Raw genomic sequence first — 20,589 nt, 5'->3', positions numbered from 1 at the left:
CTATCGCTCCAACACCACCTGCTTTCCTGCTGTAGACAGTCGATAAAGAGCAGCACGTCTGGATTTTTTTGCGGTGTGTGTACTGTCTGGCTCTGGGAACGGTTGTCCTCAGACGGCCCGGTACACGGCCACTAACGGCTGTGACGCAGAGGCACGTGCAGGTTGAACGAGCTAGCAGCGTAGCGGCTGTCAATGAACATGGTGGTCTACTCCGTCAACCTCACAAGGAGACAATAACAACCCTGTAGAGCTAGAATAAAACTATTAATTTCATGAGTGGTATAAATTGTCACGCTCAATGTATGGACTGAACAATCATGTTGTTAACTGAGGTCAGACCATATACATGGGTCAGACCGACGCTGCAGAAAAAAAAAGAAAAAGAAGGGTAGCCTACAACCTGATACAAAAGTATGCATTTATCTCTCGCGGCATTGTGTCAGTGCATGTTTTTATTTGTAATAATAACACGTGATCTAAAGAATGAATGAGTAAAACATGTCTGTATTCTGCTGTGTGATAAGTTCACGACAGACCTAATTTCACGGAACCAAAAAAACCGGGATGCTATTGACCCCAGACTCGTCGTGTCCCGAGAAGCCCCCTTATTGGTTGATCGCTGTTGCTATGGTACCAGACATCGGATGCTGAAGTTTCATACAGCGGCGTCTGTGTTGATGCAGCAGGAAGTAGTGTCAGTGACGGAGCGCGTCAGAGAGTGATATACATAGAGAGGAAGAGAGGGATTTCTGCACAACTGGACTCAATCGAGTCTGACTCACACACTGTCTCTCATGCCTATCTCTACAGAGTTTTTGCTTGCGTCAGAGATAGAAATAAGGCCAAAGAAAAAGAGAAACATTCTATAGCATGAGCATATTTTCGCAAGTCAAATGCATCAATGATTAATTTCTTTAAAAAAATGTCAACAAAGTAATTATATACATTTTAAAAAGACACTGAGACAATAACAGCGGGATATTCGGTGAGCCTCTTCCAAAAATCGAATGATGAATTTATTGTCTTTAACCTGATTGAGAAAGTAGTGTACTGTAATGTTCAGGTCGTTGCAGGCACAGGAAGACATGAGGTCGCTCTGTTGCCATTACTCGACACTGTTGGTAAAGTTTTTGATGATTTGCTGCCATCTGGTGGATACGTGGAAGTGCATTATGAGAAGGGAATTTGTTGCCCCCGTGTGAACCCCGTCTGAGGTTAGCCATTAGATGAGTAAAGAAGGGGGTTCTAAATTCTTTAATCCTTATTCTTACTTGTCAAAAAGGAATTACTGATATCTATAATTAAATAAAAGATATCGGTAAATCCCTTTTGACTTGTCGAAATGTAATTTCTAAATGTGAGAATATATTTGTAACATGACAAAATTGTTTTAGGCCCCTACAGATATCTTAAATGAATATTTTAACCAGTGAAAACTAAATTGCTACTAGTCAGCCCTAATGATTAAATGTTAAAAGAGCTATCCCTGGGACTTATGATGGTTGTGTTACTTGAAGGAAGGCAAATTACTAAACAGAGAACCTTTTATATAAAGCTTCTCCACCAATTTCCCAGAGTCCAACTAGGTTATTAGAAGGCACTTTTTTCAATGCAGCTATTTTATGTGGTCCCATTAAGGGTAAAATAGACAATCAAGCGAGGCATGCTTTCAGACTACCTTGTAATTGACGAAGTTCCCCAATTTACTTAATCAGAAACAGCTTGGCTGAGACTGTCATGGAGCTCGCCGAAGCGTACACTGCTACGTCAGGCAAAACCACGCCCATCCAGGTCAAATGGCGTGTTTTTACCGGTATAACCAAGTCCGGTCTAGCGTTCAGTTGTATTGAAAAGACCTTTGAAGAAGTCGGCGGTTCGTGGTAAGTGCAATTGGTTTAAAACCTGTTTCTCCTGGCAAAAATGATCTTCCAAAGTAATATCACAGTTAGCATAAACCAAGGATACACCTTGCTAATCAAGCTAGTGCAAGAATGCTAATTTTGTTTGTCAGGCTAAACCTAGCATAATCTTTCTTTGTTTAACTGGGCTCTTTTCACCCAGTTATTTTTTAGAGGCTCTCATCGGACCATGATTTGAATATTTTTTAGCAATAGATGACGCTAAAATCGTTCATATTATGTAAAAACAGACAAATTAGCCTAACTAAAATATCATGTAAAAGCTTAGGCCTATCACCTGTTGCTACATTACCTGTGGCCTTTGCTCAGTAAGTAGCTGGAATTAAAAAATGCACACTCTTGGATCAAGGAAAAGTCTAAATTACATCTTCGGCTTCATTATTTACTCAATTTAGAAATCAAAACAGGAACAGAAATACATTTTGCATAAAAGGTGCCTTGAATGTAGGCAAATAGACTCACCAACCTTTTATTTATCATACTTTTTCTTTCTTTTCTAAAAACAGATAAACAAATATTGCACAGTAAAAAAAAAACATACAGTTGAAAATATCAAAGATTTAAAATAAGGAGTCATTAATTCACCTTCCGTAGAAAACAATGCTGACATGTTTCCTTGTGAAGAAAGTATTACATGATTGGTTGGTCTTTATCTTCTCCTGTTTTGGCCTAAGAGAAACAGTCCACAGTCCGTAGAAAACAATGCTGACATGTTTCCTTGTGAAGAAAGTATTACATGATTGGTTGGTCTTTATCTTCTCCTGTTTTGGCCTAAGAGAAACAGTCCGCTGGATAATGATGAAATCCAAAGTATGAAAATGGCATCACACATAAAATTGCACAAACAACTGTTTATAGAGTCCTGTATCGGTCACAATGGGACATTTGGCAAATTATTTAAATCCATTGAACACACACAGCAGATGAATCCAACAATGAGGAAGAAGGTGCATGTAGTTCATCTGTCAGAAGTTAAATGATTGATCCTTCAGAAGGCTTCGCACACATTAAGGCTCGGACTGCAAGCACCCAAACATCCTATGAGGATTTCATCAGGCTCCATTAAATCCAAGTTCAAGTCACACAGACAGCAGAGTAGGTATCAGTGCTCTCCTGTCAGCTGCACAGAGATCCAGAGGTTATGTCTTCCAAATAAGGCCTGAAAATCCAGTGGGCTGGTTGAAGTAAATCCTCTCCTTGTTAGTTCAGTTTGGCACTAATGCGTATCCACTGAAGAGCCTGTCTTGTGTATTGGACTGCGTGAGCGATGCTACTGTGAAGAGTCAACGGCCCAGACAACGTATTCAAGTAGTTGAAGAACTCTGCAATGACAAAGGAAGTCAGTTGACTTAAAAACTCTGATTTCATGAGTGTCCAAACTATTTATTTGAAATGTGTGGCTAATTTTCGAGTAAATCTGTAAACATAAGCTTTTCTCCCATTTCACACTTCAATACCTTTATTTTCCTTTGCAAGGTTGTCTGCCACCTCCCAGTACTCGTAGCTGTACAAGACACTGTTGGTAATGTTCAGATGATTCGCTGCCATCTGGTGGATACGTTGGGGAATGCTTATGTGAGAGGGGAAGTTGCTGCCCCCGTGTGAACCCCGTCCGAGTTGCTTTGCATTGGGTGAGAGTGAAGACGGGGGCCCTTCTGTACCCCTGGGAGTTAAAAACACAACCAGGAGTAATGATGATAAACAAAGGTTCAGTGGCTGGAATGAAGGCAAGTAAATGAAAACAAATACCCTGTAATGTTTAAAGCAATTATCCACCTACTTCCCAGAGTCATTCCAACCTGGTGGTGTAGTAGGCACTTTGGGAGAACTCTGTAATGAGACCATAAGCAAGGCTGAAGGTCATCCAAACTGAAATATTTACATTCTAGCAGAAGCACAAAACAATAAAAAAAACTTCCTGTAAAATGACATGTCAGATTTGTTTTTAGATTTACCTTAAAGTAGTCCAGCAGAACTTTGGAGTATTTCAGTGCATGGTCCTTCTTTAAACGAAACATTTGCCAGTAAAGGAGGGCAAGGCATCGGAAACTGCGGACACACAAACGGATGTCAGAGAGACTCAAACAGACCACAAATCATGCTCAAAATTCAGGTCCTTCAGCCCGATGACAGATGTGGCATAAACAGCGGAGATGAGATACACACCACAGAACTGCCAGCTGTTTGTCTTCCTGTCTCGCCCCAGGGCCAGAGTGGCTCTTCAGCCTCATTGCGTACCTTAAGACATGAGTCTGTTAACAATTGAACTACGGCTCATGTATGTGTACATTTTTGTCTGAATGTGTTATTCACCTAATAAGCTCCACTGTCTCTGAGTACATGGTGTAAGGAGACTTTGCTTCTAGTGGCCCTTCCTCCATTGCCTTCCCACATTCCATAAAGGAAAGCGCAGCATCAATATAATTTACAGCCTTCCCCAGCTTGTCCACCTGGAAAAAAGTCCAACACAGAAAAAGATAGGGGTAACCATTAAAGGAGTTGTTTAATATTTTAGTCTCTATTATATAAAACAAGCAAGAATGAAGTAAGAGGAACTTTAACTTTGTGAATTTCCTTAGAGATTTATCCAGAAAGTGTTTAGCCTAACTTAGCACTCGGGGAAATATCTTGCTCCCCAAAATGTGCTATTTTACATTTGTCTGGCCCCACTCTCTCGACTTCATCCCTAATATGTTAAGTGTACTTCCCTTGCCTTTGTCAAAGTAGGAAGGGGCTAGCACGTTGTCAATATTAGGTTTAAAATTTGATGTCTCCTTAGGCAAATATTTCTAAATCTTAGTAGAGAGCAAATAGGTGACAAGGTCACAAAATTGCCTAAAGAGCTACTACCAACTGTTAAATGACAGCTGAATTAACCAAACATACAGAGTGCTTAGATCACTAATAGGGCTGGTCCGCATCAAGATAGAGCATTTTAAATGTACAACAACCATATAGGTCAAGAATTCCAATGTTACTCTGCACCAACATCCCACAAACTGCCATAAACCATTTCAAAAACAGTTCTGCAATAAGACAATGCCCACCTCCGCAATAAGCAAACCCCTGTCAATAATTCATGTTCCATCAAAGATCAAGCACTCACCATTGCGTCTGCACGATGCTTTATCCGTTTCGCTTCATGTAGGTAGTACTCAGCATGATGTGGACTAGGAAGATGGACAGAGCAACATAAAAATGAAGAAATAGTGCAGCGCAGTCACAGTTTTTGTTTTTGATGTCATCAGTAAGCCACAACACCTAAGTATGAGGTGAGTCTTTATCTAGCATAGTAGGCTATGTAATGATTCACTGTATGGACTTTGTAAAGTCGCTCACGTGTCAGGGTTAGGCACAGTTCCCCTGTGTCCTGCAGGGCCCCAGGACTCAGACGGTGGTTGAGACTGTCTTGATACTTTCACAAATTCCACCTCCATCTTTGGCTGAGAATACAGGTGAGCAAGAGGTGAAATAAACCAAAAGGCTGCAAGCGAAAAGAGTTGCATTGATTTAAGCATGGACTTGTTTGCTTTACCTTTATAGCAGAATCTCTATTCTTGTCCCGGTTCTTGTGGACGTGATGCTGGTCGGGTGTCTTTGATTTAAAGGTAGGCTTGGCAGGCTCAGGGCTGTCGGACAGTGGAGACACAGGAGAGAGTGGCCTCTTGCTGTCCAAATACTCCTCCAAGTACCTGCAAGAACACATACCCACAAACTGCAGTACACTGGCATGAACATACATAATATGGGATATTAATAAAGTGGTGTGTTTAATGTTGTCTTACCCGTTATGTGTCGTCTCTGTCACAAAGTTGTGATCAGCTGTGTGAGATGAAGGCCCTGTGTGGCCCGGGAGGGAATTTGCATGAGGAATACTCCTCTTGCTTTCTCTGTGCGACACACCATTCTCCAACTGGTGATACACAAACACACATATGCATGCTTTGAAAGACAACCCTATTCTGATGAAAAACATGTAAAGTAATTATGCAGGTTGTCTACCTTGCGTTTCCTCTTGCTGTCTTTTGTCCCAGTCTCGGGGACGAACAGGTGTTTCATAGCCTCTCCCTGCTTGTCGTTGGTTGATGAAGTAGCGGAAGAAGAGCAGGGTTTTTTAACAGGGGAAGTAGTTGTGCTATCTGGAACTCTTTTAAGAAGACAGAGGTCTATCTGCACCACCAGATTTCTAAGACCTCGCTGGGAAGATGCTGTGGCCTTCTCACCTCGCCCGAATGGGACCAAGGTGTAGAGTTTTTGCTTCCCCTCACTCTGCTGCCCCTCACTTGGATTCCCTGAGGTGGGTCCTCTCGGGGGCACCACCTTCGGCCTGTTGGTATCTGTTCTGCCTGGGCCTTGTTGCCCCTTCTTTGAGAGTCTTTTGTGAGAGGTAGAGTCAGCTGGGACTTTGGTGACTGGAGCCTGGTATTCAGATTCTGAATCTGAATTCGAAGAGGAGGAGGTAGAGGATGAGGAGGACGATCTATGAGGAGTTGGGGAACGTGATAAAGGTGGTGATTTTTCTTGTAGTATCCCTCTCTCCTCTCCACTTCTGCCTCCTTTTTTTGTCCTCCCCTGGCGGTGTACGCTGTCTGGAAGACGGTGTTGCACTGTGTTTGTAGGTAGTCTCTGTTTGGCCTGGACTGTTTGCCATTCGCGTGGATGTTGCTGCTCCCTCCTCCTCCTGTTTTCCCCTCTTGCTATCTCCTCTCTCTTCCTCTGCCTTTCTATCACTCCCTCCTCCTCCTCTTCCTCCTCCTCTTCTTCTCCTGAACTCTGGATCCAGGGACGTCTCAGTAGCTGCTCCTCCGCCAGCCTCCTGTCTTCCTTTCTCTCCTGTTTCCCTTGTTTTTTTTCCCTATGTCTGTCGTCTTTTCTCTCCTGTTTTTTCCCCTCTGCTTTGGTCAGATGATCTCTTTTGTGTTCTACCTCTTGTTCCTTGGACTGGGGTTTCTTCTGTGGTGTTTTTGTATGGTTAACATGCACAGGAGTTGGGGCTGTAGCCTCCAAAGACTTGGTCCTAGGATTAAGGCTAGGGTTTGGTCTAGTGTTCAACCCAGTATTAGAGTTAGTAGCAGCTTTAGAGGTAGATTGGGAATGAGAACTCTTACCAGAGTTTGTTACACGGCTTGTGGAAACTAAGTGCTTTGCTTTCGTTGGGCTATGTTGTGTGCTAGATTGGAACGAGGGCTTGGACTTGTGGTTAGAGTTGTTGTTGGATCTGCTTCTTTGAAGTTGCTCTAAATGTGATGTGTGTTTGGCATCATGTGCATCTAAGACCTGTTGAAAACTTGGATTCAAGTTAGTCCTGGCTCTAGATATGCGGTTTTTACTCTGGTTAGAGTTTAAAACAGCAGGAGCCTTGGATTTGCTTTGGTTCTGGTCTTGGTTCTGTGTAGGTTGGGTCTTGAGCCTGTGTTGGTAAGGGGCCTGAAGATGAGTACTGTTTGGAGGCTTGGTCTTGTTGTTCGTGTTAGGCAATGGGGCAATCCATGACCTATTTTTTATCCGGGGTGTACTGGTTGTTAGGCTGGGTTGTGTTTGAATCCGACTCTGAATTTCAGGGTATTGACGACTCCTGGAAGGAGTAGGTAGACTTGGACTCGGGCTTCGTGGAGGGTCTCTATTTATAGGGCTTGGGCTACGGCTGGCTCTTGCACTCCCACACGGACTAGGGCAAACACTTGGACCCGGGCTGGGGGTCAGGCTGTGGCTTGGGCTGGGACTGGGACTTGGGCAGGTGCTGGGAAATGGGCTGGGGCTTGGGCAGAAGCTATAGCCAGGGCTAGGTAGGGGGCTGTTGTTGTCACTGTAATTGAACTGTGGGCTGGGAATAGGGCTTTGGCTAGGGCTGTATTCCCGATTGCTGTCCCAGGATCTGGCTGGAGATGGGGCTCTCTGGGTGCTGGGAGAGGGAGGGCGTCCTGGAATGCTCTGGGAGGGATCCTGTTCAGTGCTGGCAGATTTTTTCCGGGACTTCTTCAGCCATTTATCTAACTGCCACTGGGCAGCAGATGGGTGATCAGCCTTAGGAAAACACAGAAAAAGAAACAAATGTCCAATATTATTCATAAAGTAGAAACTTGCCATCGGAAACGTGACTTTGGAAAAAGTAATTGACCTAAATAGAAATCAGGACAACACTTGATAAGAAGTTCATTTTTGCAGGTGATCGCTTGGAAGTTTCAAAATCTTACTTAGTAGAGTTACCCAAGCTCTTAAATATAAATATAAACAAGTGACATGGAAGTATAAAGCTGCAGTAGAAGGAACCTATCAAGTACAAATGTATTTAAAATGTACTGAAGTAAGGGACATGAGTAAATGTACTTTACATTCCACAAGTGTACACATGTGTTTTCATCTACTAGTTCAGAGATAACTAGGTGAAAGCCAAGAATGCGGGATCCCATTCAACCATTTGAGGAATGACACATATTTGAGGGTGAGCACATACCACAACATTCTCACTTTGCAATACAATCTTAGGAAATGCACCACAATATCCTCATATAACAAATACCTCCCTGATTACTCAGCTGCTACTAAAACAGTTCAAACTCCAACCCTGGATCATGACACATGAGTAAAAAGTTCCAACTGACATTGTAACCTCCTTTCAATAGCCTACTTTCTACACCGTCTCACAGTCCACATCTGTGCTTACAGTAGCTCAACCCCCATCCAATTATGCCAAATGACTCACATAATGTTTGCTTAACAACTGGCGTGGTAACCTTAAGAACGAGAGGAACACAAAAGAAAGCAGTTCTTCCTCAAATAAAAAATAGAAGACAATACTCACAGCTTGAGAGCAAACTTCTTCCTCTTTCTCGCGTTCTCTAATTCTCTCTCCGCTGACCAGGAGCTAAATTAAACCTCTACTTACTCCTCAAGTCAAACAGTGACCCCCCTCCCTCCCTCCCCACATCCCTCGCCCTCTTTCCAGAGAAGACACTGCATCTCTTGTAACGTCTCGACTGCCCTCCCTCCTTCCTTTTCTGTCCCTCCCTCTTTCTCTCGCTACCTGGAACTCTGGATTTGCTGCTTCCATAACTCCAACCCCCATCTCTTCCCTGGGAGACATTTAAACAGTCCACGTAAATGAAAAACACATGGTGTGCACCCCCCCCACCCAAACACACTCAACTCCCTCTCTCTCTCTCCCTATAGGGGCCCAATGTAGTGCATGTTTAGTACAGTCTGCTATGTCGTACAGGGCCTTCCATTCATAAAAGTGAAGCAGGTTTCCCCTTCATTCCCCTCATAGCACCCGTCTCAAACTACCCCATTCAAGACTCATCTGTGATAATGATGCACAAGTAGTTTACATTATCTGTGTGCTTTTATTTTGAAAGGTTGCTCTAGTTGTGGATGTCAACATGAACTCGAGTCTTATTGACTTCCACGTCCTGAGGGCTTTCCTCTTTAAGACATGGCCTGTTGACATGACACCCAAGCACTAATTCCCAAAGCTACCTCTGCGCCCTCCACCCCCGTCATCCTCGCCTCAAACTCACAAACATTCCTCGGATCCCCCTCCACCCACCCACCCACACCTGCCGTCAACTGCCTTGAGGCCACCGCTCCCTTTAGAGAATTCACCCAAAGACACACGACCACAGGAAGACACAGAGACGTGAGACAGTGATCGAGAAGATAAAGAGAAGAAGAAGAGGAGTTGGTTGGTACCTCCTTGTTGTTGCATGGCTGCCGTGTGTTGACAGGCGACGCTGGATCTGGGTGAACTTCTGGGCTGCGGCTGGAGCTCCGGGAGTTAAGGCTACTGCTGACTGACTCAGCGCTGGAGTCTGAGTCTGAAGAGTCGGAGCTGGAATGTCTCACCCGCCTGCCATGTGTGTGCGCTCTCTGTGCTGACAGTCTGTCAGTCAACACACACACAACATCAGAGAGGGGTCAGCATACGTACACAGCCGAGGGGAGCACACACACACACAGGCAGACTGATACATCACACAGTTGAACTCATGTTTACAGACAAACAGTCACACTCATTTTCACAATATGCACACATTCTATTTGTAATCTATTACCTGTGTCCATCCCAGGAAGCCGACTCATGTGTTGCCTTCGGGGACACAAAGCAGAAATATATCACCAACAGAAGCAGCAACTAAAGCTAAACTGGATGTGTTGCGTCAGCTGCTTGACATCTTAATATTATTAACAAATACAGAAACCTAACTGAGTGCCAGCTGTGCCAAACTTCCCATGGGTGTGTGCACACATTAAACACTACCAGAAAAACAGGCCTCATCAGCAGGAGCTGCCAAACACTAAAGCCATTGTTTTGGTTTTGTTTACCCTCACACTGACTGTCCTGTAACTCTCTTTTTTACTGTCTGTCTGCCTCCTGAAGCGTGCACAATAGTTTAGAAACATGTCAAACCTAGATCAAACTACTTAATTAGTTTATATTTCTGTGCCATGACAACACTGGCCCATTTTTCAGAAGATTACAAGACACTGCTGCCGTACAAAACATGCATCTTCCTGTAATTCATAACATTTGTTACAACATTGTACTTGAACTGTACACTTACATAACCTGCTGCAAGCCTGCGGTTAAACCTGATGAATGGCATTTTCTCTTAATAATTGTAATGATTTAAATGCAACCAACTCATTCAGCAATGGGTCGCGATTTGCAAAATGTTATCTTTTATCGATTAACTCGCCTGACTTCGGGTTGTGGGGAAAGTTGGAGTGTGTTACCTACCCTGTTAGCGTCTTCATCATCACTGCTCAGCCTCAGGTCATCAGCAAGCATCCTGTAAGAACAGACACAGCCAGAGAATCACACACTGTTGTACATGTACAGTAATTACTAAGGTTGCGGGGATCTTAACTACTGAACTTTCTTTTCTTTTCAATCGATAATCAACAATCACATTCCAATGCTCTCTTTTTCATAAATTTAAAATCACACGTCACTGTGTGCAACTGGTACTCTAGCCCCCTGAAAATTTGATATCAAACCACCTCAAACACCCAATCTACAATTAGGATAAGGTATGGTATGTGGTTTATTTGAGGGCTGCACGGTGGTGCTGTCGTCTCACAGCAAGAAGGTTTCTAATTCGAACCCCGGTTCGGACAAAGCGGGCCTTTCTGTATGGAGTTTGCATGCTCTCTCTGTGCATGCGTGAGTTTTCTCTGGGTACTCCGGCTTCCTCCCACAGTCCAAAAGACATGCTCGTTAGGTTCATTGGTGACTCTAAATTCCCCGTACGTGTGAATGTAAGCATGAAAGGTCTGTCTCTATGTGTCAGCGATCAGTCCAGGGTGTACCCCGCTTCTCCCCCAATGACAGCTGGGAAAGCCTCTGAGCCTGAACACGATAAGCAATGGAGATAATGGATGGATATATGGTTTATTTGCACCCCAGATAAAACTTGCAAATTAGGTCAAAGGCTTCGATCGTGTTAAGATGACCACTATCGTAACTACAACTAGTCATAAAGATTGGTACAGCATATAATTTTGAAATAAATAGTGCCATTTTATTCAAATTTGTTGTTTTCAATAAGATTCTTATTGTACCGTATTGGTGTTAAGTGTTTTTTAATGTGCCTCAACACTTTTAAGTTGGGTTCCAGAAAAGTGCTTAAATCAGTAAATTAAAGTTCTTCCAAGTGTTTTAGGAACCGACATAAAACTGCTCCATTACGTAACAGAATCTGTGTAATAATGTGAAACAGGCAGTCAGCCTACAACTTCGAACACGTGTTTCACACTAAAAAGAGGAAGTAAAGAGGTAACGCACAGAATCACATCGTTCTCCACTGACAGCTTGTAAGAATGTTACCTGACCTTTGACCTGACCTGTATTATGTAGGTCTACCTCCCTTCACTCTCTTTATCATCAATACTTCTCCCAGTGGTTCCACAGGCAGCATGTTTCTGATTTGTATCTAATTTTACACAAGCTACTGAAAGCAAACATAAACTAGGTGTGTTGTTTTAATAAACCCTTTGTGTATGTGCCAAAGCAGCAGTTCAGGTTAGATGACCTTTGGTGGATCATGTTTCCTCATGCCCCACTTACGATTTGTGAGGTGCCACATGAGGGTGACGGGTCATTCGCAGTTGGACATCCCCCCGACCTAAGAAAACAAGGAAACAGGATCAAAAGCAGGCAACAAACTGTGTATATCTATAAGAAACAAATTGTAAATGTTTGCACAGATCAGATAAGGAAGTTAGTCTGTGAAAACATACTTTGCCTTTGATGTGTAGTCGGTTGTTTTGCTTCCTTGGGGAAAAAAGGGAAAACAGAAAATGATGAGAAATCTCTACTTATGCACTAGATTTAGCTCTAATATAACCTGCCGACTACATTACCCACAATGCAACTTAACCACAGACAGTTGCGTCAGAGATTCAGGTATGTTGGTTGCAGCTAACGCAGCCTTGAGTTGCAAGCCTCCAGCAGAGATAAGGAGCGGGTTACCTCACTTCTTTGTAACTCCACACTCCAGATTATTTCATCTCTTAGTTCTCCGACCCAAACACTTTCCTTTTTTCTGATATGAAGAAGAACTCCCAAACATGTAAACTGACTTAAATATGTCTAATAGGTTGAGTTTGCATTTAATTATACAAGAAAACACTAAAAAAAACACACACAGCACACCATGGAGGGATTACTGAGCGGGTCTACCAGCCACATGCCCAGGGGCCAAAGGGTTCATGGAGCCCCGAGATCGGAGCCTCTCCTTCAAGAGACTGTTAACATTTGTTGTTGGAAGGTCAACAAAACAACATAAAAAGGACCACAAAGTGATGCAAGACAGGAAGTATATATATATATATGTATAGTAGAAGTATATGACTACAAATGACTAAATTGCATGTCTTTTCCCAAAGTAGTGGAGGTGGGGGGCTTTTACAATTCTGTGTCCAGGGGCCCATTCTCTCATAATCCACCAATGCAACACAAACACACACACACTCACACACATACCTTCGAGTTGTAGAGGATTCGCTGGGCCTGGTCACCCCCTAAGGCTTGCTGGGACGCCCAGGACTGAGTCATGTCCTGTGACACAGAAGCAGAGGTCAAAGGTGAATTGTGAAACTTCACTGTGATCGATGGTGCACACATACAGAAACTACTAACATCCTAAAACTGTCATTGTAACTTCCTTTTTTATTTCTTTAACTTAGAGGTAACTTATCCCTCTCATTTCCGCATATACAGTACAGAGACAGCTGACTCTGGTTATCAGTACTGCTCCTCTCCACCAGGGGGAGTGCGAGTGTGTATAAATATGGGTTAGACTCCGGTGACAAGATGTCTATTCATTTTAATTGATCTCCAGATGTAGCCTCTTCCAGACAGATACCGTTTTCTTCTCTTTGTTTTCTGAGTGAGAAAATAAGTGCATGTAGAAGCCACTCTCTCTTTTGTGAACCAGTGACACACTTTGGGCTGAGAACGTAATCTAAGACGTTTGAAAAAGGCATGATTTCTCCACATAGATAGGTCTGAGTGTCACTTTACCGTCAAGTTACTTTGCTCTGTGAAGGCAGCACTCTCAAAGGTGCTCAATCAGCGAACCAGAAAACAAGACAGCTCATCAAAGCATAGTTGCTTGTAAGGCGGCCTCCGGGGATATGAACGTTAAAGGCGTCAGGTGGCTCCGGCCATAACAAGTACTCACTAGTACCATGTGCAACTGTTAAAATCCCGGTACAGCTGACAGGTGGGCTACCATACCTCCCCTGAAGAACACACGTTGGAGATTTTAAATTAACTTGCAGAGTTAAATTGTTAAAACATTTGGAAGGATGGAACTAAAAGGACCGTCTACCCAGCAGCCACAGGAAGCACTGCTCACACATGCTCAGTTAAACTACGGTGAACTTTTTATTAACAATTATTTTTAACATTTCACAGACTACAAGACTTTCAATCTAATATTCAATACATTAGTAGAAAACAATATTGTTAGCATTAGCATTAGCCACAGCAAAATAAAATGATTCAACTTTTGGGCATAGTAAATTCAGTTTGCACACACACACAGGAAACCACCCTGAAAAAGATGACGGTATGTCCTATAGGTGGCGCTTCAGAAAGACAATGCATCTGTGTGGCAATAACTGAATAGTCACAGGCTCATCCAATCCTCATATAAATCCCTAATTTCCATGTGATTATAAGTAGTTAAAAAATCTTGTTTGTCTATGAGCATGTGTTTGTTGATGCAGATTACATTTTGATGTCTTGGTAGAGGTATAAATGCTATACGTGCTTTTGAGTTGACAGATGTGGCCGAGGCTCACAGCTGTGACATCACGCTGCTCGCTGTTTCACTTCTCACCATGAAGGGAGAAGGAAGACTGTGATGATTACACATGATTATACGCTTAGAATTTTTCTGAAAATGTACCCCATTCCTTATTTGTTCTCTCTGCACGCTGCTTGAGAGGAAACCAGTAACATGGAGGGAGCTCTGCACACACAGTGCGCCGTCTTAGCTCCCGTTCTGATTATAATCTCTGCTGATTAGATTTGCCCGCAGTCTCACTCAGACAGACCAGACCTCATGGATGCTGACAAAGTGGCCTGATTTTGCATTTACCATGATCTTGATCTGGTAACTCTGCTGTGTAATAATGTGGGAACATCAGGGCCCAGTTTAAAATGTACATGTTAAAATGTGACGACTGCACTTGAGCTGTTCATTTCTAAAGGATTAAAAGAATAGTTCAGTATGTTTGTTCTGCTTTCTTGTTGAAAATTATATGACAAGTTAGATACCACTATTTTGTCTCCACACTTAATTTGTGCTGAAGCTAGTAGCCTGTTAGCATAGCTTAGCTTAGCAGAGGTAAGTGTGCCTGGCTGGCAGATACACTCTGCATTAACACAAGACAACATTTTTGCACTTAACTTTTGAAACATAATCCAAAAAAAAATCATGAATATGTATTTAAAGATAATGAATAAGTTTCTCTGTTCTGTTTGAAGCTACAGCCAGTAGCCTGTTAGCGTAGCTTAGCTAAGCAAAAGTCAGTGTGCCTGGCTGGCTAATAACTCCTAGTAGGCTAAGTACACAACATGACATTTTTGTGGTGTACAGTAAATACAAAGCTACATACAGTAGCCTGTTAGCATAGCTTAGCTAAGCAAAAGTCAGTGTGCCTGGCTGGCTAATAACTCCTAGTAGGCCAAGTACACAACATGACATTTTTGTGGTGTACAGTAAATACAAAGCTACATACAGTAGCCTGTTAGCATAGCTTAGCTAAGCAAAAGTCAGTGTGCCTGGCTGGCTAATAACTCTTAGTAGGCTAAGTACACAACATAACATTTTTGTGGTGTACGGTAAATACAAAGCTACATACAGTAGCCTGTTAGCATAGCTTAGCTTAAGCAAAAGTCAACATGTTAACTATTGAGTTTGGCAGAAGGCTACTAGCTAATACACTTTGTTTTCTTCAGACAAAAAGGCTAGCTTTTCCCCCTGTTGCAAGCTTTTATGCTAAACTAAGCTAACCAACAACATGAGAGCGGGATCAATTCTGTCATGTAACTCAAGGGCAAGAAAGCAACAGGCTTATTCTTATTCTGCGTCTGCTAAAAGGAATGCTACCAGTTTCATTCTTTTGAATCCACAGATGCTCATGATTTGACACATTTTTATGAACCAGGCAGCTGCCTGGAAAGCTCCTCTCTTCCTCGTCTCCTCTTCCCACCTTTTACAGTAAGCCCCAGAGGGGAAGTGTTTCCTCTCTCTGCTCATCCTTTCACTTCATTATCTCTCCTCTCTCAGTCACCAAGGACACAGCACCAGCCCTCACGCCTTTCCTCCTCCAACAACAACAAGGTCTCCCAGGTGGAGCATTATGTGTTGCTATCTTACTCCCCACCCTTCCCCTCCCCATTTTCTGTAGCTCTTTTCTTCTTCTCTGGTACTCCTACCTGTCCCACTCTGTGACAGGACTCAGGGAGCAGTAGTCCTCCAACCCGAGCACAGACTGAGATAGTCCATCAACAGCATTTATCTGCAGCTTAATCAGGATTTTATGTTTTCTTTCTTATTTAAAATCTTTTGCACTTTTTGCCTGTTAGTCAAATAAAACAAGATATATGAAATCATCACCTTGGATTCTCTGAAACATTTTTTAAAGAGAAAACTGCTAATTGAATAACTACAAAAGAAGAATCAATTGGGAACACAATCTTAGTTTCCTTCTCTAAGCAGCAATCTGCTGTAATTATTCGAGTCAGTCTAATTACTTTCAAATGGCTGAAACCTGGAAAGAGGTTGCCAAATTCTTTCTTAACAGAATACGGAGCGCAGGTTTAGCTAAGCGGTTAAATCACACGTCCCACGTACAGAGGCTACAGTCCTCCATGTGGCGGCCCCTGGCTTGACTCCCATCCTTGGCCCCCTGCCTGCGTGCCATCCCCACTCTGTCCTCCCTTGTTTCTGACACTATCTACTAGGAGTTGTACAACATATCGATACTGCAATATATCGTCGTCCTGACTCGTGTAATACAATTATCATCAGGCTGGCGGCAAATATCAATGTTTTAATTTTTGTCTGACCGCCGGGAGCAGCCCTACAAATGGGTCTGTATGTGACAGACTGAGTAACTGACTGACTGACTGACTGACTGACTGACTGACTGGCGGTACTTTCGGAGTTGTGACATAGCAATGGCCGATAATGCAGCATATTGGATCTCCACTGACGTGACTCTCTGTCTATAAGGCTCTTGATACTTTGTTCAGGGAGTAGGCTATTCTCAGCTACGTCCACAGCGCGCACCTGCTTTCAAACATGTTGTCATCGGCCTCATAAAGACAGTCCTTGTAACACATTGCCCACAAAAGCGCACATTGACCTGATGGAAGTCAATAAATACTTTAATTCTGCACTTGACCTGGGGTCCGTTTCAGAAAGGAGGTTCAACAAACCGTCTAACAGTCTAACCCCGGACTGTGGTTTGACTTACCCTGAGCTGTTAGATGCTTGCTTTTTGGTTTCAGAACAGCTCATCAGAGTTATTTCAATCAACTCAACACAAAAAGAGGTCCTCCTACATCACACCAGTGGAGCTCGAAATCCTCATGCGGACGTTTAGCGAATACGAGCATGTTTTAAAAAAAAAATAAAGTAACAGGGCTGCAGCTGCAAAAGAGAGAGAAGCGGCATGGGAAGAAACTGCTGCTCGAGTAAATTCGCAAGTTTGATCTTGTCTATTTATTTAATACTTAATCACGACCAGAAGCTAAAATTTATATTAATTTAGGAGCAATCCAGCATGAGAAAAACATACATGGAAGCAGTTAAAAATAAAATACCAGAACATCATTCAAAGGTGCGGCTCAGGCAGAACAGGCTCATGGCTGAACCTCACTTCAATCATATTTTAAATATTAAACTAATGAAATATCATTCAGTGGCTGTTTTAATGTGCATTAGCTTTATCCCTAACATGATGCTGACTTCACATACATTATAATTTATGTTGATTAAACTGAATTGTGTTAGTTTAAATAAAAAATGCAATAACTTATCGTCTTATTTGAGTGCTCTCGGCAGTGGTGGGGGAAAATCTAAAACATTTTTTTATCATAATTATAAAAGACTTTTGCAAAGGGGTCAGAGCAGCACAGAGACGCATAGTTTTGTTTTTTAAATTTGTAACCGCTCAAACACACGCTTGAGACGGGCTGAATGAATGAGGAAGTCGAATGAGGTTTCCTGAAGAAAACCTGCTCCCGACCAGGTTAGGTTCACAGACACAGTTACCATAGTAACCAACTCAGAGTTAAAGTTACCTCTCTTTCTGAAACGGCAAAGCTGAGGTTTCCCTCATTTCAGGGTTAACAAACCCAGGGTTTTCACTAAACCCGCTTTCTGAAACAGACCCCTGATGTATCATTATGTGATTGTCTTGCAATTATCACAGAACTGCTGTATGGTGATATTAACATTACCGTGGGCCATGTATCCTATCGTGAGTACCCTGTGATTCCCAGCCCTACTATCCTCTCTCTCTCGCAATAAAGGCATAAAAAGGCCAAAATAGTAATAATAACAAAAAACAACACCCAAAATATGACTAGATCAATCAAATGACGATTGAATCTGAATTATTTCCCTTAGTCAATTACTGGAACGACTATTATCACATTTACAATTACACACACAGTATTTCATTTCTGCCTCAGGGGGGTCTTTCAATCAAGACAATAACGAACTGATGTTATGAGTAACGTGAGATAGTGGAGTTTTTGTTTTCATCATTTAACAACCAACATTTCAGAAGTCTTAGTTTCAATATTATTTGTTACGTTTATTCTCTTCATGTCCTTTAATTCTAATTAAATTGACGCAAGTAACAATAGCTTATATTAACAATTACACTACTTTAAGATTTATTCAAGCAGTTTTAAACATTTCAATGTGGAAATGTTACATATTACAAAATCAATAAACAATATCATCAAAATCAAGCAATGGAAAAAAGTAGTCCCTTACCTCCAGGATATCTTTGGCACAGCTGTTGTGTTGGCTTCTTGTTACCTGTACAGACACAAGGAAAGAGGTGATGAATGAGGAGAGAGTTGCAGGAAGTTAAAACTGACACATAATCTAGGGGAGTTTAGTAACACTTCCAGAACAACAGCTATCAAGTAGACATGCACATGGAGAACAACCCTCTGTTGACTGTGCACACAAAGCGTGTTTAAGCATCTAAAGCAGCAAAGTGCAGAGTTTTTGTCAGATAACATTCAGACGGAGCGCACACACTTTCACACAGATGTACTCGCGCATACACTATAAAGCATCATTAATTTCTTTCATCATTAATATCTCAAGATGCGACCTTTAACCTTTCACTCTCCATAATAACAAAGATAGATACACACATTTACTGTACATCGAACTAAAAGAATCACCTGCTGCACCCTGCTTCCCGCCTTTTTTCAATTCAAAACACAGCGTAGCACTTTACAGTAACCCTTACAGTCACGCACACGCAGTAATTGTGAGAGTTGTGAGGCGGTTGAAGCTTGTTGATGACTCATATCTTTGAAATCACAGCTGCAGATCATCAGACGGATGCTGACTTTGTTGCAGGCAACTTTCTGTTTCCATCCGTGTTAGGCAACCCTGCTCTCTCTCTCTCTCTCTGTCCCTCCCCCCACGTTTCAACCCTTTTAACATTTCGACTCACAATTCAAATTTCCCCTGTCCAATGAGAGTGCAGAGAACAATGTTGCTCAAGCATTATGATAAAGAACAAATGCTTTACATTACTTTCACTTCCCCTTTGTGTTGGTGCTGAAGGTGTGGGCGGGAGTGTGTTTCATTATGAGTGTACGTCTGGTGTGAAAACAGATGATCCTCCTGCACTAGTAGTTTAAAAAACTATTGTGTTTTCTAATAGCAGTCATACTTATTTGTCAGGTTTGTTTTTTGTTTCACTTTTTCATCAAATTGTACCCCCCCCAAAGCATTTAATTATTGAATTCTCATTTTGGTGATATGCTTCTAATATCTATGCCCCACTCTGCCTTCAGTGCCATCTGTGCAGCACCAGTATGCACAGTACAAAATGTGTGCGCCGTGCATGCATGTGTCTGTGTGTATGAGTGTGTGAAACTGTCTCTTCTTGCAGGCATGACTCACTAAGGTCAGAGTCTGAGAGGCTGGACCCAGAGCCTGCGGATGGAAAACAATGTGTGTGAGAGCTGTCTAGTTATCAAAGCCACAAGGCGGTTATGAGGCCGTGGGCACAAAATGAAAAACATAAACACAGACAGCCAGCGTTTCACCTCCCTGTGGCAGTGCATGAGCCAAAATCAGGCCAGCTTTTTTACTTTTACACTTAACTGACCCATTAGAATGGATATCATCATGTGCAATGTGTTTCACACATCCATAGCCTCCAGCACCACTGGCTACAGCTCTGTTGCAATACCCTAATGAATAAACCCCCCTGGGTCAAAACAAACCACAACCCATCACAACACCTGCATCAAGCAGCATGCAAGCCATACACTACTAACCACCTGTTACATTCTTAAAGTATTAGTCATTACTGAAGTTATGCTCATTTTTAAGCTCCTGTGCAGCACTTTAATCTCTGCTGAGTGCCATTCAGGAATATCTGAAAAGACATTTTATCTGCAAAGAGAATTTCTTACAAATAACAAGCAGATACTCAACGTGCAAATTTGCTAATTTTGTGCAAGATTTAAGGAGTCATTCAAGCTGTCAGTGATCCATCTCTGACTAACAAACTATCATTATACCTAATTATTTTTTAAGAAGGCTATATTCCAAGCTCCATGCAACCTCTCACCTGAGAATAAGCGCATCTGAGTAGAAAACAGACAACGGAAAGTTTCCCTTTGCCACCGAGGACAGTAGGCATGGTTCCTGGATGGTCAGTGCTCTCCCCCGGTGTCCATGCCAGTGAGGACTCGCGTATACAGCAGCGGATGTTTCCCACAGGCTGAGACTCTCGCAGTCCGGCTCTCCACTCGTGGGTCCGCCGATACGCAGCTGCCGGAAAGTCCGTGTTTGTATGTGTGAGTGTGTGTCACTGAGGGAGACGGAGGGCGATGTAGGCGGGTCGGTAACGTCAGAGATGACACACGCGCAGCTCACGTATG

General features: G+C 42.6%; 1 protein-coding gene across 1 annotated transcript; it reads right to left on the bottom strand.

Moving 5' to 3' along the window:
- Window positions 1-2,372: 2,372 nt before the first annotated feature.
- aff3 (AF4/FMR2 family, member 3) lies at window positions 2,373-20,415 on the bottom strand. Its single transcript, XM_069662567.1, has 19 exons — window positions 20,277-20,415; window positions 18,446-18,490; window positions 12,904-12,978; window positions 12,159-12,192; window positions 11,986-12,043; window positions 10,657-10,708; window positions 9,971-10,005; window positions 9,609-9,798; window positions 5,922-7,943; window positions 5,705-5,832; window positions 5,455-5,611; window positions 5,259-5,362; window positions 5,026-5,089; window positions 4,233-4,369; window positions 4,086-4,157; window positions 3,875-3,968; window positions 3,700-3,749; window positions 3,377-3,582; window positions 2,373-3,241 (listed from the first exon to the last, which is right to left on the bottom strand). The coding sequence occupies exons 1-19, from the start codon at window positions 20,346-20,348 to the stop codon at window positions 3,120-3,122; spliced, it is 3,717 nt and encodes a 1,238-aa protein (XP_069518668.1). The 5' UTR covers window positions 20,349-20,415; the 3' UTR covers window positions 2,373-3,119.
- Between the last annotated feature and the right edge of the window lie 174 nt (window positions 20,416-20,589).

The sequence above is a fragment of the Semicossyphus pulcher genome, unplaced genomic scaffold (genome assembly GCF_022749685.1).
Source record: "Semicossyphus pulcher isolate SPU_LCO1_2020_fin unplaced genomic scaffold, fSemPul1.0.p SCAF_15, whole genome shotgun sequence".
Lineage (NCBI taxonomy): Eukaryota > Metazoa > Chordata > Actinopteri > Labriformes > Labridae > Semicossyphus > Semicossyphus pulcher.
This window is presented reverse-complemented; position numbering and strand designations above follow the sequence as displayed.

Bases quoted from the DNA above. Each gene is read 5' to 3' on its own strand.
- aff3 (XM_069662567.1), bottom strand. From the start codon at position 20,348: ATGCCTACTGTCCTCGGTGGCAAAGGGAAACTTTCCGTTGTCTGTTTT. The intron at 18,491-20,276 runs GTGAGAGGTTGC...GTGTCTGTACAG, and splicing joins TCAGATGCGCTTATTCTCAG to GTAACAAGAAGCCAACACAA. The intron at 7,944-9,608 runs GTACCAACCAAC...TGTTTTCCTAAG, and splicing joins AGCCATGCAACAACAAGGAG to GCTGATCACCCATCTGCTGC.